Source organism: Lissotriton vulgaris, unplaced genomic scaffold, assembly GCF_964263255.1.
Source record: "Lissotriton vulgaris unplaced genomic scaffold, aLisVul1.2 SCAFFOLD_6724, whole genome shotgun sequence".
Taxonomy (NCBI): Eukaryota; Metazoa; Chordata; class Amphibia; order Caudata; family Salamandridae; genus Lissotriton; species Lissotriton vulgaris.
The window spans coordinates 59,712-77,700 of NW_028255684.1; the positions used below are offsets into that span (position 1 = coordinate 59,712).

General features: G+C 47.2%; 1 protein-coding gene across 1 annotated transcript in view; it reads left to right on the top strand.

Moving 5' to 3' along the window:
• LOC147659038 (uncharacterized) overlaps positions 1–16,447 on the top strand; it is a 45,213-nt gene extending 28,766 nt beyond the window's left edge. The window contains exons 2-3 of the mRNA XM_086952023.1: positions 13,060–15,008; positions 15,389–16,447. Coding sequence (XP_086808149.1) covers positions 13,060–13,994 — 935 coding nt within the window. The 3' untranslated portion in view covers positions 13,995–15,008; positions 15,389–16,447. The remainder of the gene's footprint in view (positions 1–13,059; positions 15,009–15,388) is intronic.
• Positions 16,448–17,989: the final 1,542 nt, after the last annotated feature.

The following is a 17,989-nucleotide window of genomic DNA, read 5'->3' on the forward strand; positions in this document are numbered from 1 at the left end:
CTCACCAGTGGAGGACACGGTGGGCTTGCAGTAAAGATGTCGTGCAGTCTTGGCGATCGTCGGTCCCTCGAGGTCTCGTCGCACTCACGGTTCTCAGCTTGGCTGTAGAGGTGAGTAGAGGTCAGAGGTGCCAGGGAAGCCGGGTCTCGTCGAGCTGGGTCGTCGGATTCGTGATGAAGGACTTGCAGCAGACCGCAGTGTTCTTTAGGATGGTGCCCGCTTGATGCAGGGTGACTACTCCTTAGCCACAAGGGAGAATCTTGAAGAAGAAATCGTGAAGTCCTTTCGAAGAAAGTGGTATCTTGATTCCAAAGATGATCTAATTTGAACAGGGGGCCCGCTCCTATCTTTATACTAAAAAAGGGGGCTGACCCGGTGACTAGGTCCTGCCTATGGGTGGGACCAGGAGGGGGGTGGTTACACCCCTCTCCCCTGCCGGACTTCCCCAGGCCAGGGGCTGATGTGCCCCTGGAACTGGTTCTGACTGGCCTATGCGTAGTGAGCACCGGGGTGCCACTCAGCAGTCACCTTCCTGAAAAGCCCTGCCTACCCAGGATACACAAAACCATGTCTGGGACGGTGCTAGCACCGCCCCTGACAGGAAACCCTTTGTCCAGGCTCCCCTCGCTGGAAGGACTCCCAGCTGCAGGGGGTCAGACTCGTGTCTGTGGTGGCAGCATCCATTTTGTGGAGCTGAGGCTTCAGTTAACTTTAACCGGGGTTCACAGTTACATACATGTCGTGTCCCTCTAGAAGGGTGGAATGCTAACCCCGTCGCCAGAATTGGCGAGGGGTTAGTATTCCAATTCGTATGACACCTTACTCGACATGTTTTGATAAAGCAATACCAAAGATAGCATTTAACCGCGAGGATTATAATGCACTTAAGAGTATATGGTATGCGATATCATGGAACAGCTATTAGGACTTGGTTCCGCAAGCTGCAGACAGGCTCAGCTCATGCCAGAGCACCATCTCACACGATTCCAAGCACTCTGCCTTCAGGATTGTCAAGGCCTGCCATAGGAGTGACTGATAGGAATCTGTGTGTCCATTTTAGGGTTAGGTATAGGTATACTACACCTACAGCAAAGGGTGATTACACGACTTTGCCCCAGCTGTCATGCAGCCAGTTGTGTCAAATTTAGGAGGCCAGCCAGGGGTGGCATAATACATGCTGCAGCCCCTGGCAGCCCTGGGTACACATATGCCCTGAGTTACAGGGTCTGATAAGGTGGCCCAGTGCCAATTGGAAATGTACCTAGGGTACATGGAATCCATTTTAAAGAGAGAGCAGTAGGCCTGGGGTCCTGATTGGCAGGATCCCAGGTCGACTATGTCAAAAACCAGCTAAAACACAGGGCAAAAAGTTGGGGGCAACCATAGTCAGGATGTACCTTCCTACACCCACAACACCTCCTGCACGCCCCACTGTCCGCCCTCCCCATATGTGTCACAATTATATTTTTGTTTTGATTGCTCGTTGTGTAAAAGCTTAGTCTATTGTTATTATATGGGTTTGGGTACAGTGAACCCTAAAGTTTTACGATTCAGTTTAGTTCTACTGGAATTCTTTCTTCGAAGAACGACCTCCGTGTCATTCAAAAATAGACGCCGGAGAGTGAGATTTGTTTAATCCTTCTTCAGTAGCATTGCCGATCAGTGGTGGCTGGTAGGGAATGGGGGTGGCGGGGCACTGGGGTTTGTAAAATACAAAATATACAAATAAAACCTTTCCTTTTCCGCCATCTCTCCTCATCATCTCTCGGCTTCTCTTCTCTTTCTGACTTCGAGTTCGGATTCGGAATAAGCAGGAAGCACACAGGATCGCCTAAACCAATCACAGCGCTGCAGTTAGCAGCGTTGTGATTGGTCTGAGCGCTGTGGTTTGGTGCTCAGATTGGGACAGGGAGCCTATGAATGTTTTCCACCAGGCTGTGTATTACAGCCCAGTGGAGAACATGCAAAGTGTGCACTAACCACTCCTACTTCATGTGCCACTAACCCAGTTCTGTAGCTTAGAAAAATACAATGAAAACAATGTTGTTATTATCATTTTATTTATCCCATTTCCACTGCTCTGAGAGTAGTGGGTGATGCTCCTCCACCTTAGCGGGGGAGCCACTCCTGGGTAAAAGCAGTGTACCGGTCGTCTCCCCAGTGAAGAGAAAGAGCCTCTTCACATAAGTGATATGGTAATGGGTCTCCATCAGCTTTGCTGCCCGAGCTCTAGGTTTCTGGATAACATTTTCAGAGGTGCCACCGTTTCAATGGATTTCTTTCTGTGGATGTACTAGTGAGTCACTGTTGTATGCCGTGAAAGAACACTGCTTTTCCCGGCTATTTACCTTTTTGGAAAGATCTTTGAGGCATTGTATGCATGCCTACTCAGTCAGTCCTTTCAGTCTCCAGCCATGCAGGAGTTTAGGATTTTACTATGTCTCCTTTCACCAGAGCTGTACCATCTTCTGTCATTGACCACTAACAGAATTGACTTTGTTCTATTTTGCTATTTGCAGTTGTAATAGCCCTTCGTCCCACCTACGTGCCGTGAATGGGATTATTTAGTGTGTGCCATATGTTATAAAGCCCTAGATTAATACAATCTGCTGCTCTTTAAATAGTTTCTTTTTCTGAACTCCCCGAAAAAGTTTTATGTCAAGATTATCAGAAGCACTTGGCATTAGAACATTTAACTCTAGAATGTTTTAATACTATTTTTGGTATGTGAAACCAAACACCCACAAAGTTCTTAGCAGGCTACATTCTGGTCTCCATCATGATTCTCTTCAGCTAGCTTTGCATTTCCGGAAAGGTCTGTCAGAGCTGCACACAATATCATAGTATGGTCAACGTAAAAGCTGCATTGAAATTGCTCAACAAGAGATGGTGCCAGATTTGTACTTGATGTCACATGCACAAGGTATTTAACAACAAGGGGTGGTGATGAATAGAGTTTCTGAATTAAGCAGAATACTCTCACCCAGTCGAGAGATCAGGGCTAGATCCAACACCGTTTTTTAGCTCACTGCACCATCCCAGTTCAGAACCCGGCTATATGCAAATTAGTCTGTTCCTGTCCCAGTGCATGATGGGAACAGGGCAAACCAAACTACCAAGCCAATTCTTACACTGGGAAGGAAACAAGCTTCCGGGGACCGGTTTCTGGCATTTCAGCCGTCGTCGGCCCGGCAGAGCTGCACACAATATCATAGTATGGTCAACGTAAAAGCTGCATTGACATTGCTCAACAAGAGATGGTGCCAGATTTGTACTTGATGTCACATGCACAAGGGGCTATTCTTCTAGCAAGGGATGAATGCACATGTGACCATCAATGTTACCTAAGTCGTCGGGTAGATTGGGATCCCAAATAGGAGCACAATAAGACAACCCAACAGCCACTTTGGCAGAGTAAGCTATCCAGAATGGCCTAACAGTTTCTATTGTACACTAAAACGGAAGAGCCCTTTATGTATTTATCTCCTAGAATCTACAGAACTCAAACACCCCTTTAAGTGATCTCCATGTATGTGCCGACATATTAGTCAATAATATGTTGGTGTGCATCAATGCAGAGTTATGTTTTCGTCCCGGCTTGTGAGGTACAATAGTCATGCTATTTAAAAGCGAGAGCAAGGCCTGCTCAGGAGTCGATTACACCGCATGTTGGCTCGTGTTATCGTGGTTGGACCTGGAAACTATTTAAGGCGGCGGCTTAGTAATCTCTTTCTAAGTTCTTGACTCATGTATCCTATTGACCAGAAAAGTAGGAATAGCAACATTGACCACCAAACCAAAAATATCCTAATAGCTCTGGAGCACAGCCTCTTTGAAGGGCCCTTGAGTATTTAAAGCTGGTGATTATTTCCAATATTGTGACGTGGGAGCTTCATGATTAAAAAGACTCTGTTTGGAAAATTCACAAATAGATGTTTTAATAAGGGCTATGAATATAATTCCTAATGAAACATCTTTACTGTTCATCCTTAGGTAGGTACATCCTAAACTAATCAAGATACCAAAGGTTTTAATTTCCTGCTTGTGTAAAATATCAAGCATCAAATGTCAATGTTTATCTTAGCTTCCTTTTTTCTATAATGCATAAAGTCTTATATAACTGGCAAGTTATTTAACAGGTGAGGTCACCAGAAACACACTGTATTTTATGACACACCACCGATTAGATAGCACTTCTTTTACTTGTAAAAATAGAAACCATAGCCTCAAATTTAGCCGGTCAACCCTTATGTGTATATACCGCTTTACCAGTACTTCTCTGCAATACTTTTACAATAATGCCTCATAGATTAATCAAAGGAAGGAACATCTAACTTGCTGTTTACTGTTTAATACCTTTTAAGTTTATCACAGGAAAACTAACATTCAGTGAAATCGCTTTTCAGTTAGTCACTTGGGAATTAAAATACGTTTCTCAATATTATATGGGGTTACAGACTTGATGAAACTCCATACTGTTTAGGCTAGTCAATCTTTCTATGTGCTTGGAAATTAAGTTTAAAAATTATCATTTTATAAATATGTGCAGTGCCTCAACCAATGGCCTCTTGACATCTTTGACTCAAGTTGTTGCATTTTGTAAATCAGACACTTATATTTGAGGTGTAATTCACAGTATTGTTGAGAAATTGCTTTTTTGAGTGTATGTAAGTGAAGGGTTTCATGAAAGAGAACTGTTACATTATTTTCTTGTGAAAGGGCACTTTTACTGACATAAACATGGACTGTCTGAACACCTTTCAGTGGGCAATGGGACAATCAGGGATTACTGGGTGTAACTGTAGGGGTTGAGGCCTTTTATTACTGATGTTCCAGGGCCCAACTTACTATGGATTCTGAGTAACTGGGCCCAGTACCCCTTCTGCACTGGACTCTCACGGTAAGCATGGCCTGAGCTGTCCAAGGCTCCCTCTGGGGGAGCTGTGTGTATAGGGTAGTGAACACTGGGTCACAACTCAAAATGTGCACAGCAGCAGCAATAAATCATTGTCCATCCAAATGCCCACCAGGCGCGCAACACCCATTGGGCTCACGGGGCTTCCGCCCACCCCTTCATGTGTGTCAGCCCGGGCGAAGATAGGTTCACCACTTCTTACAGCCACTCTGTCTAAGTTTGGAAGAATTAGCCCACCCCAAAATATTTTTCAGCTGCCCCCCCCCCCCCCCCCCCCCCCCCGAAATTTGGATCTAGTTGCCCGCCTGATACCCACTGTTATGGAAAAAGAGAAGTATTTTACTTTCAGCACTTTGGTTTAATACCACATACATAAACAATTACACAGTTCCCCCTTGAGGTAGGGGCTCTTGTATTTCTGTGGTAATTCTTTGTCCCATTCACTCCTCGCATTAGCGGTTATTCCCTATTCACTATTGCAAAATCCAGGGTATACCGCACTAGCAGTCTAAGTCTTCAGCGTCCACCTTGACTCTGATTTAAGGTCACTAGTGTTCCAGCACTACTGTGCTAACTTTAGCAGCAAATTCCCCCTAGGCCGACAAGCTCAAGACCAGTCTTACCCGCACCAGCATGCATGAAGCAGCTGGAGGTTCTGAGTGTGCCTCGTCCACAGACATTTTTAGCGGCTGCATCTTAATTCAGGTGACTCCACCACAGGCAGCTACACTCTAGGGGTGCAGAGTCTCTCACTACTGAAGAGTCTGGAAGTTCTCTATTGCTCCACCTGCAGGGTAAGTGCCCGGTTCTTCTCCCAGTGTGGTGGTTCTGATGCTTCCGTCTTCGGTCTTTCACCTAGATGATGGCATGCAGATGCTTTGACTACATCCTCACTTTTCTGGTGGGAGATGGCAGCTAAATGCACAGTTGTTAATGCTCCTAGTAACCCCCTCTTGTAGTCAGGGTCACCATATCTCAAAACCTATGGGCTTCTATCTGATTGGCATGCTAAAATCCTTTGCAGCGGCCCCTGGTGACATCCGTGGTCTTCGCCCTCTCCCCACACAAGTCTACGGCTGTTACCAAACAGCAGTCTTTTCCATGGAGGCCCCTCATGGCATACAAAGTCACTGTCTAGTACTGCACAACCCTTTGTCCCTTACCATACGTAAATCTCCTTTACACTGGGCCCCCCTGGTTAAATGGTTGCCGACTTGGCGATTGCAATCAGATCTGCACAATGCGGCACATATCTGAATTCACTGCAGCCCTCCGAAGGTAGACAGGGTTGATGACTCTGTCCTACATATGGAAAACAACCTGATCGTTGTAGCAATCATTTTCCCTCATGTCACATAGGGAATCCACTTGACAAGGCTCCCCACTGTTCCCTCCAATATCCTCCTTTCCCCACAGTTCTTCAGCAACAAATGATGGACGGAATGCTGAATAAATCAAACGTTCACTCCCAGTCCTGCTCTTTTTGCATGTGTGAACCTGAGTGGGATGAGTATGCCCAGATGCCACTGGAGTCAAGACAGCTTGCCTAATGAGGGATGAAATCCTGAAACCGGTCCCAGGATGGAGGATGCATGGAGGACCTGGCCTGGCAATATGACCGGACTGATCCTATTGGGAGCAGGTTCAAGACTGGTTTGCATATAGCTGGGTTTAAACTGGAATGGCATGGGGACCAAAGCGAACTGATGGACTTAGGCCCAGATCTCTGTACTGGGGTGAATATTTGACATTGTTCGACATTCTGTTCATGAATTGTTCTTTTCGCTTTTTTCCTCACAGAGCACACTGGTCCTGGTAAGCAGGCAGGCTCCAGGCTCCAAGACAGGTGGTCTTGGATTCACTGAATGATGTTCCCTCACCCAGAAGGGAGACTAGCAGGCCTTGGCTGCCAGTCCTGGTCACAGGCAGAAGTCTTTCAGAGTTTCCCCTCCTCACAGCAGATGGCAATATTTGGGATCCGAAACTCCCCTTCTTATAGTCCAAAATGTGTGTTTGAGTCTCAGTCTTTGAAGAATAATGTTGGGGTTCTTCTACTTTGTAAGTATCTCTCTTCCTCTTGAAAAGCTGTCCATCCCAGCAGGAGCAACTCCAAAGCAGATACTCACACAGTACAGGCCATGGGAGTGACTAGAGTTCACACCTGGATGCCAGCCACAGTGATATGTGCATTAAAAGGTTAGCCCAGAGCCCCAGCCTTACGCTTTATGATCTCTTATCAGTCCCATATCCGTCCTCGGATGTATGACGTTACAACGCATACTTTTACAACGCATACCTTTACAACGCATTTTTTTACAACGCAACATCCATTACAACGCATTCCATTACAATGCATGCCATTACAATGAATTTTTAAAAACTACCTTTACAACGCATTCCATTACATCGCATACTAGCTTTACAATGCAAACCATTACAACGCATAACATTACATTGCATGTAAGGTAAGTATTGGATAGTGTAGGGGTAAAAATTTATATTCTAACTCCAGGGGGGTGCATCAGTAGGGTAAATGTTGGATAGTGCAGGGGTAAAACTTACTATTCTAACTCCAAGGGGTGCAATAGTAGGGTAAAGGTTGGATAGTGTAGGGGTAAAAATTACTATTCTAACTCCAGGGGGTGCAACAGTAGGATAAGTGTTGGATAGTGTAAGGGTACTATGTGTTGTAATGGTATGCGTTGTAATGACTGCGTTGTAGTGGTATGCATTGTAGTGTCATGCGTTGTAATGGTTGCGTTGTAATGGCATGCGTTGTAATGGATGTTGCGTTGTAAAAGTTTCATTGTAATGGTAGTGCGTTGTAAAAGTTGCGTTGTAAAGGTTGTTTTCCCCGTTCTCAGATGTGCCCAGGCCCCTTTCTTGTGGCCTCTCCCTGAATCAAAGAGCACTCTTTGAAGAGCACAGGAGAAGCCTGGCTATCGCTTCACCAGTGTGTGTCTCATGCAGCTTACAGGAATGCAGCAATACACAAATCTGTCTGGGGGATTTCTCGACCTCCTCTCCATATTTCACCATGAAGGCTTGGAACTCTCAAAATCGAACCTAGGGCCCTCCATGTATTGTACCATCCACAGACACACATATACCCAGTGCATGTATACAGAATACAAACACTGCAGAGTAGTGTATCCTCCATTCCATCCATAGGCACGCTTACATCCAGAGCATTAATTTTAATTTACATGCACTACACAGCACTACAATCTTCATGCTCTGTCACAAATAGACACAGATACCTTCAGCTCATGCATTTAGCCTACACGCAGTGCACAGCACTACATCCTTCATGTATTGTACCACTCATAGGCCCACCTACACACAATGCATGTCTTTATAAAAAAAACATGCACACACTGTGCAGGACTACAGTATCATTGTAGTGTACCCTTCCTAGACACACATACACCCAGTCCAAATACACCACTCCTGCACTGTGCAACACTTCACACCAAAGTGATGTAGGCCAAGGGTGAGTTAAGCACACCGCAGCCAAACTTTAAAAGTGAGTGAGCCAGTAGAACCCACTCCAATGACACAGTTTTAAAAGGACCTGTTCTCTCCTACCGGTCACTTTGCTGTATGCAGCCACCATTGCACTCATGCAACAGCTTAACTCCTGGTGAAAGAGATAATCTTTCACCACTATAAGGGTAGAGCTTTGTGAGCCCCTCATGGAGCAACATGACCGCAAAACATAGGACAAGATTATGTCATGGTGCACAGACATGATCTGCGTTTGCCTATGACAACAAAAATCAGAATTAGGAATCCAGACATCATTACAGTTGGGGTCCCAGGGCAGGGGCGCACATCCTTTACCATGCTGAGGACTTTTCCTTCCCAACATAGTCATTCCATAAAATATTATTCCAGTTGGTGACCCATGGTCATAACAAAAAGATATTGCTTTTTACTCAAAATTGATACTATTTATTAGTGTGGCTGCACAGATTGTAGGAATTGTGGTGAAGGTTCATGCTTTTCCACCTATTCAAATGTTGAATCCCCTCCTGTGAGATCTATTTCATGAAAATAATGGCTGCGGTCCTGAAAGTTGAAGCATGGTTTCAATCCCTGTAAATTTATGAACACCTTCCTTTTCCAGCTCCATAAACTTGTGTTATATTTTGAGTGGAGCACAATTTCCAGAACAGTGATTTTTCAGGTGACTCTGTGACAGGAGTGTAACACAGGCCCCTGCAGCACCACGAGCCCCAACCATTCAGGCCCCACAACATTTTGTGGGGCCCCAATTCAGTCAAAAACCTATGTTTGTGAGATACTGGAGACTCAGAGGGCCCCTTATCACATTTTGCAGGGGAGCCCATTCTTTGGCAAACTGTTCTGTTGTGTTCTACTACACCTTAACCACAGAGTTATAAACAAGAAGTAGGCTGATATAATATTCTGAACTGATGTTAAACATATTCACACATAGATGTCATGATACGACCATGGCATGCTGTAAATAAAAACATATGATATGGAACAGACAGCAGAAAACGAGAACTATGCGATATGTAATTATACTGTTTATTGTTAATGCAGGTTTGAAATCTGTTTAAAAATCACAGAAAAGGTGTATGTTTAGTCACTTGGCATTATATCATTTAAAAAGGATTAACATTTTAATCAGAGTGTCTCTATATACCCAAAATCACTTTTACACTTCTGATTCCTAAGATTGTCCTCTCCGCTGTCATTTTATATCTCACAGTTTTTAAATTTTGAGAATGGGTATCTTTTGAAGACAAAGAAGCAACATAAGCACAGATTGTGACTCAGATAAAGCAGAACAGAGTTTTTCACAGGTGTGTACCATGATTAAGACTGTCTTCAATAACAGCCCATTGGTAGAAGTAGCCCTTGCATCTTTCATTTTGGTTTTTAATTTTCATTTGCAAGTAAGATAATGTTCAAGGTGCTTTTTTACCTATTCTACCTTGACTTGAATGGTATTATACCAAACCAAAGCTGTAGCCTGTATCTGTGTAGACATTTTTCACCTGGGCATTCATAGAACCTGCTAATCTGATACTTAAAGAAATGCTAGAAGTTTGTCACTTTTCTAACACACTGTGGATGGCTATTGAGCTAATCCTTTGCGTAAACATTCTGCTAATTTAGTGGGTGAATGGTGTTGTAGAAGTGCTTCATAGAAAAGAGGAGTTCTCTACCTAAAGACAAGAAACTCCCCAGTGTTCCCTAACTGGTATTTTGCATTTGAGATTATAAGTAAGAATTAAAACAAAAAAACTCTAAAATTCACCTGTTACGTTTTACTACACAAATCCTGACTCAGGCACCCACCATGAAAATAATAACTGTAGGTAATCGAGTTACTGGTTGAGGGCGTGAAACCCTACTCAAGCAGCAATCCCATTTTCTGTCAGACTGAAGTCACAAGCAACCCCAAATTGAACCTGTACTTAAACCTCTGATAGTTTGGCACAAAACAGTCAGGCTAAAGTTAGAGGCAATGTGTAAAGTATTTATGCAGCACTTCAAATAGTAATAAAGTGAAAACACAATACAGGAGAAACCCCACACCATTTTAGAAAAAATCTGAGTAAAATGAAATTAATTATTTGAAAAAAATGACAAAAATACAATCAGTAAAACCGGAGATATGCAATTTTAAGGAGTTCAGGTAAGTAATGCGTCTAAAAGCACAAAGCGCCACTCGTGGTTATCTGATCATGCAATATCGGGTGAAAGTCACAAGTTCAGGATGACCATGAAGGAGTGCAGGCCAGGTACAGGGACCATGTTAGTCCAGCTGAAAAAGTTTGTTTTAAAAGTCCCAGACGAAGAGTTTTTTTGGGACAGGGACCGCAAAGAGCATGCTGGGCGTCACGGACGGTTATCGTTGAAGTGCAAAGATCGTACCACGCATCGCAGATGGTCGTTGCTGGAGCTTTGCTTTGGCAGTCATCGCAGGCTGTCAATGCAGTAGTGTAAAGTGCAGGTCTCGTGCAGGCAGGCACTACTGGTAGTCACTCTGGGTCAAAGAGTCCGGCTCCCCGGAGCATCCTGTTAGTGGGCAGTGGAGGCAGCAAGTGCCTGTTCATGGTCGCAAAGTGCCCAAAACTTCGGGATTTCTCCTTTTCTTTGAAGAAGAGCTCAACTGATGCCACACCCAGTGGCGGCTGGTGACATTTGAAAGTGGTGAAGCGTAAATACTGCACTGTGGCGAGCGAGTGCAGCAAGCGAGGCCGAACAACCTACGGAGGGTTCGGGGGGTTCTCCCACAAGAACATTTTGAAAAAAGAGTGGGCAAACTGGGTATTCTCAAGCACATTTGAGAAAGAGGTGGCTTGACGAATACATCTCTGGGAGTAGACAGACAGGTCTCTTTGCACAGATACATCTCTCTCCCTGCATTCACATAGTCACAGTCACCCTGCACTCATAGACCCATTACTCACCCTTCCCTGACACATTACTAAGCCAGCAATCACCCATCCACATCACTCACTCTGGACTCACATAGGTACACTGCTCACCCTGCACTCACACAGACATCACTCACCCTGGACTCACACAGGCACACTGCCCACCCTGCACTCACACAGGCATCACTCACCCTGCACTCACACAGACATCACTCATCCTGCACTCACACAGGCACACTGCTCAACCTGCACTCACAAAGACATCACTCACCCTGGACTCACACAGGCATCACTCACCCTGGACTCACACAGGCATCACTCACCCTGCACTCACACAGGCATCACTCACCCTGGACTCACACAAGCACACTGCTCAACCTGCACTCACACAGGCACACTGCTCAACTTGCACTCACACAGGCATCACTCACCCTGGACTCACACAGGCGCACTGCTCACCCAGCACTCACACACACATCACTCACCCTGGTCTCACACAGGCACACTGCTCAACCTGCACTCACACAGACATCACTCACCCTTCACTGCACTGCACTCAATAGGTTTCCTTTTTTACAGCCTGTCTAGGCCTGACATTGCCTGGTGACAGACTACAGTAGATAACACCACGTCTGCTGGGGCCTCTGAGCAGGTAGGGGTGCTTAGCACAGACCAGAGAATGCAAGCAACCTCCCCACAGACACTGGCGTTATTGTAGTTGTAGGCTGTTAGTCAATGCATGCGAAGACGTTCAGCAATTGCCCCCAGCCGTGTGTGCGCCCCGAGGACTTACATCATTCAACCACAATCTGTTAGAGCCAGGAAAAGCAAAACAAACATCGACAAATAAGTTTCCTGGCTCCCCATGAACTTGTCTCCAAAAGGTAGTAATGGGCTAAAATCTAAATACGCTTTATTTTCATCTGGTATTCCATCAAAGAAGAACCTGTTCCCCTGACTCGCCCTCTCCCCCTCCAACTTTCTCTCTCCACTCTGGGTGTGCTGTGTTACTAGAAGCCCTTTGCAGATGTGTAAAGAGAGGTTAATACCGTTAATTCACAGCTTACACACGCAAATGCTTTTCACCTACAGCAAATATTGATCCACTCTAAGTCCGTTTGTGTGGTATGCACGCTTCATTTTGATTTCACACACACCCTTACAATCCTTGCTTCCCTCTAGTATTCACAAGCAAAGCATTGACGATACTTTGCAGCTATTTCTCTCTTCACCCCTTATGGCTCCCAGAGCACTTCACAGCTGTAGTGAGCTCCCTACATGCTTTGCTGGCATACAAAGCTCTTTCCTAAAACCCCACTTATTTTTCCTATTTACCACCTAGCTTGAAAAGGCTATTTCGTACTTTGGATTTTGAAACCATTTGTATGCTAAAGCACCCAAATAAATACTCACTTTTCTTCTTCTGACTAAACGTAACTTCTATATTTCCATTTAAAGCAATGATACGAGACAAACAATTCAATTCAGCAGAGTAACAGAAACATCTTTGAACCTACAAATGTAAACTAGTCTTTAGTTTTACGAGAAAAACTGATGCATCATTTCCAACAAGCATTTACAATGCAATGGTTTCGCCTTTGGAAAAGTTAGAGCTATTGGCATTGTAAATGACAAAATTTGTATTTATGTGTTGGTTTTAAAAACAGATAAATAAATGGCATTGTCATTTACATTGCCATTAGCTTAATCTCTCGCAAATGTGAGACCTATTGTACCCTACGGACGAGCTCAGCAGACAGCAATTACTACCACACACACACACACACACCCAGAGCCACACAGACACACACACCCAGAGCCACACACACCCCCCCAGAGCCACACACACACACACCCAGAGCCACACACACACACACCCAGAGCCACACACACACACACACCCAGAGCCACACACACACCCAGAGCCACACACACACCCAGAGCCACAGCCACACACACACACACACACCCAGAGCCACAGCCACACACACACATACCCAGAGCCACAGCCACACACACACATACCCAGAGCCACAGCCACACACACACACATACCCAGAGCCACAGCCACACACACACACATACCCAGAGCCACAGCCACACACACATACATACCCAGAGCCACCCCCAACCACCCAGAGCCACACACACACCCACCCAGAGCTACACACACACACCCACCCAGAGCCACACACACACACACACACACACACACACACACACACCCAGAGCCACACACACACACACACACCCACACCCAGAGCCACACACACACACACACACCCAGAGCCACACACACACACACACCCACCCAGAGCCACACACACACACACACCCACCCAGAGCCACACACACACACACACCCACCCAGAGCCACACACACACACACCCACCCAGAGCCACACACACACACACCCACCCAGAGCCACACACACACACACCCACCCAGAGCCACACACACACACACCCACCCAGAGCCACACACACACACCCACCCACCCAGAGCCACACACACACCCAGAGCCACACACACCCACCCACAGCCACACACACACCCTCCCAGAGCCACACACACACCCACCCAGAGCCACACACACACAGGAGAGTGCTACAGGAAATGTGGAACAAACAATAGAAATAAGAAAAAAAATGTGCCATAGCTTACCAAAGCAAAAGAAGAAAAAAAAACTAGATAGTCGTTTTTAAGAAATGCGATAACGCCAGGACACGTGGCTCAGTGATTAAGTTAGATGTAAAAATATATACACAAATTCGTTGCTGACACTAAAACCAAGATTCTGAAGTTTTAGAGCTGGCTTTCCCACTTGTGATCCTGGACAAATCTGTTACCTCCCTGCCACACGCTCCTCATCTAAAAGACACACCGACTGTTTACTCAGACTAGCTGCCACAAAAAATAACCACAAAACAAGAGATTTGCATAGATCTAACAGCTAAAAAAAAAAATCAATAATTATGAACAAATATGGAGGAGAAAAACCTTGAAGTTTCTGGCTTTAAAGAGAACGTTTCCCCAGGACCACAAATACACCGCACACCCCCTTCCCTACTTCTAACAGGAGCATTCACCCCAGAATCAAAGCACTGGCAGGGACCCACTGCAGCTGCCAAGCAGCATTTACAAGATCATCAGAGGTGTCTGCCGAGCTGCCAATCACATACATCTGATAGTGCAGTCCTCAATCACACTTCAGCTCTTCTCCTCACTTATACCCACTCATGTGTGGAGACAGAAGGGGCCACTAGAGAGTCACTGGGAGACAGACAGCAGAGGGCGAAGGCATGGACACGAGGAACACACACTGGGAGACAGAAGGGAGTCACAGATGTAGGGGAAATGGAAACGCAGGAAGAGGCAAACACAGGCAGTTACAGACAATGGGAGACACAGACACTAAGACACACAGACAGAGGCGGACCACAGAACCTGCTGACACTGGGAGAGAAAGACCATGGGAGATGTGGACACATGGGAGGTAGACACAAGAAATCACAGACACTGGGAGACACAGACACTAAGAGACACAGATACAGATGTGGACCACAGAGCCTGCAGACTCTGGGAGAGGCAGACCATGGAAGATGCGAACACATGGGAGATGCACATGGGAGAAACAAGCCCATGGGAGAAACAAGCACATGGAGACACAGAGGTGGCCCACAGAACCCGTAGACACTGGGAGAGACAGACTTTGGGTGATGCAGGCACATAGGAGATGTACACTGGAGACCAGACACATAGGAATCATAACGCAGAGACACAGAATATGGGAGACACATACACTAAGAGCGACACAGATGGACCACAGAACCTGCAAACACTGGGAGAGACAATCCGTGGGAGATGCATATGGGATATGACGGCACGTGGGAGAGAAAGACACATGGGTATCACAGACAATGGGAGACACAGACACTAAGACAGAGACACAGTGATGGACCACAGAACCCGCAGATACTGGGAGAGAGAGTCAGGGAGATGCACATGGGAGAAACAAGCCCATGGGAGAAACAAGCACATGGAGACACAGAGGTGGCCCACAGAACCCGTAGACACTGGGAGAGACAGACTTTGGGTGATGCAGGCACATAGGAGATGTACACTGGAGACCAGACACATAGGAATCATAACGCAGAGACACAGAATATGGGAGACACATACACTAAGAGCGACACAGATGGACCACAGAACCTGCAAACACTGGGAGAGACAATCCGTGGGAGATGCATATGGGATATGACGGCACGTGGGAGAGAAAGACACATGGGTATCACAGACAATGGGAGACACAGACACTAAGACAGAGACACAGTGATGGACCACAGAACCCGCAGATACTGGGAGAGAGAGTCATATGGGAGAGGCAGATACATGGGTATCACAGACACCGGGAGACACAGAGACTAAGACAGAGAGACACATTGATGGGCCACAGATCGCGCAGACACTGGAAGAGCCAGACATTGGGAGATGCAAATGGTAGATACCAGGACATGGCAGAGAGAGATACATGGAAGAGAGAGACACATGGGAGAGGCAGATACATGGGTATCACAGACACCGGGAGATACAGACACTGTGTCACAGAGAAACATTGATGGACCATCGAACTCGCAGACAGTGGGCGATACAGACCTTGGCAGATGCAACACAGGGAGTATCAGACACATGGGAGAGGCAGACAGAGTGACTCACAGACACTGGGAGACACAAACACCAATAGACAGATGGACGACAGAGCCTGCAGACAGCAGAAGAGACAGACTTTGCGAAATGCAACAAGCAATACAGGGAGACTCACACATATGGAAGAGGCAGACAGAGTGACTCAGACACCGAGAGAAAGACACTAAGAAACAAAGAAAAAGAGATGGGCCACAGACACTTGGTGATACAGACTTTGAGATGCAACAAAGGGAGAATCAAACAAATGGGAGACGCAGACACTAAGAGACAGACGGACAACAGAGCCTGCAGACACTAGAAGAGACACACCTTGGGAGATGGCAACACAGGTAGAAACAGAGGACACAGTCACACAGACAAGAGCTGCACACACAGAGAGACTAAGAGAGACTAAGACACAGAAAGCAGACAAATATATGGACCAGAAAAGCCAGACACTGGGAGAGAGAGACAGAGAAACATCGGCAGCCACGAACACCGAGACACACGCTGCTGCGCACTTTTTTTTTTGAGACAGAGAAACACCAGCAGCCGTGAACACCGAGACACACGCTGCTGCGCACACTCAAGGGGGTGAAGACTGCAGCCAAACACAGATCACACCAGGGGCAGGAAGTTAAAAAAAAAAGTTTCAAAAGTGGCAGCTGGTAATCTCTCCCTGCGTCCTATCTGTCCGCACTGCTCTCGCCCCCTGCGAGGGGGGCCCAGCACCCCCTGGCCCCTCTTCACTGTGACCGGAAGTGGCCCCCGTAGCCCCGCGCCCCTCAGCACTGCACCGCTGCCTGGAGTCTACCGATAAAGGCTCGGAAGCCGCGGCCCAGCTTTCATACCTTCACCGTCCCCCGCACCCCTTACCCTGTGACGGTCACAACAGAGACAGCCAGAGGACTCAGTCGACGGCGGCAAGCAGGCGGCCACGCATGTTAACGGGCACCACGTGTGCTCTCTTTAAAGTTTGTAGGGGGACAGGTGCTGTCCGCACACTGGAACCAGCAGGGAGAGTTCGAGCACTGGAAGAATGGCTCCCTGATCGAAAGAGTGCGGGAACAAAACAAATGCATCAGAGGATGCAGTTTAAGTGGACGGGCACAGGACAGGGGCTAGCACAGGGAGGGAGGGTGGCGGGAACGGGCACAGAACAGGGGGGGGCGGGAAGCGGGAGGGGGGCAGGAATGGACCCGAGCTAACGGGCACCACGTGTTCTCTCTTTAAGGTTTGTAGGGGGACAGGTGCTGTCCGCACACTGGAACCAGCAGGGAGAGTTCGAGCACTGGAAGACAAAAACAAATGCATCAGAGGATGCAGTTTAAGTGGACGGGCACAGGACAGGGGCGAGCACAGGGAGGGAGGGTGGCGGGAACGGGCACAGAACAGGGGGGGGGCGGGAGGGGGCAGGAATGGACCCGAGCTAACGGGCACCACGTGTGCTCTCTTTAAAGTTTGTAGGGGGACAGGTGCTGTCCGCACACTGGAACCAGCAGGGAGAGTTCGAGCACTGGAAGAATGGCTCCCTGATCGAAAGAGTGCGGGAACAAAAACAAATGCATCAGAGGATGCAGTTTAAGTGGACGGGCACAGGACAGGGGCGAGCACAGGGAGGGAGGGTGGCGGGAACGGGCACAGAACAGGGGGGGGCGGGAAGCGGGAGGGGGGCAGGAATGGACCCGAGCCGAGCTCCAGAAACAAATCCCTTGCACACGGGGAGGGGGGCGGAACGGACACACGGGGAGGGGGGAGGAGGGGGCGGGAAGGCAAGATGAGCAACTGCACACGCACTTCCGAGCGGGAGGGGGGAGGGGGGGGGGGCGGGAAGCGGGAGGGGGCGGGAATGGACCCGAGCCGAGCTCCAGAAACAAATCCCTTTCACACGGGGAGGGGGCGGAACGGACACACGGGGAGGGGGAGGAGGGGGCGGGAAGGCAAGATTTAACACGCACTCACCAGTGA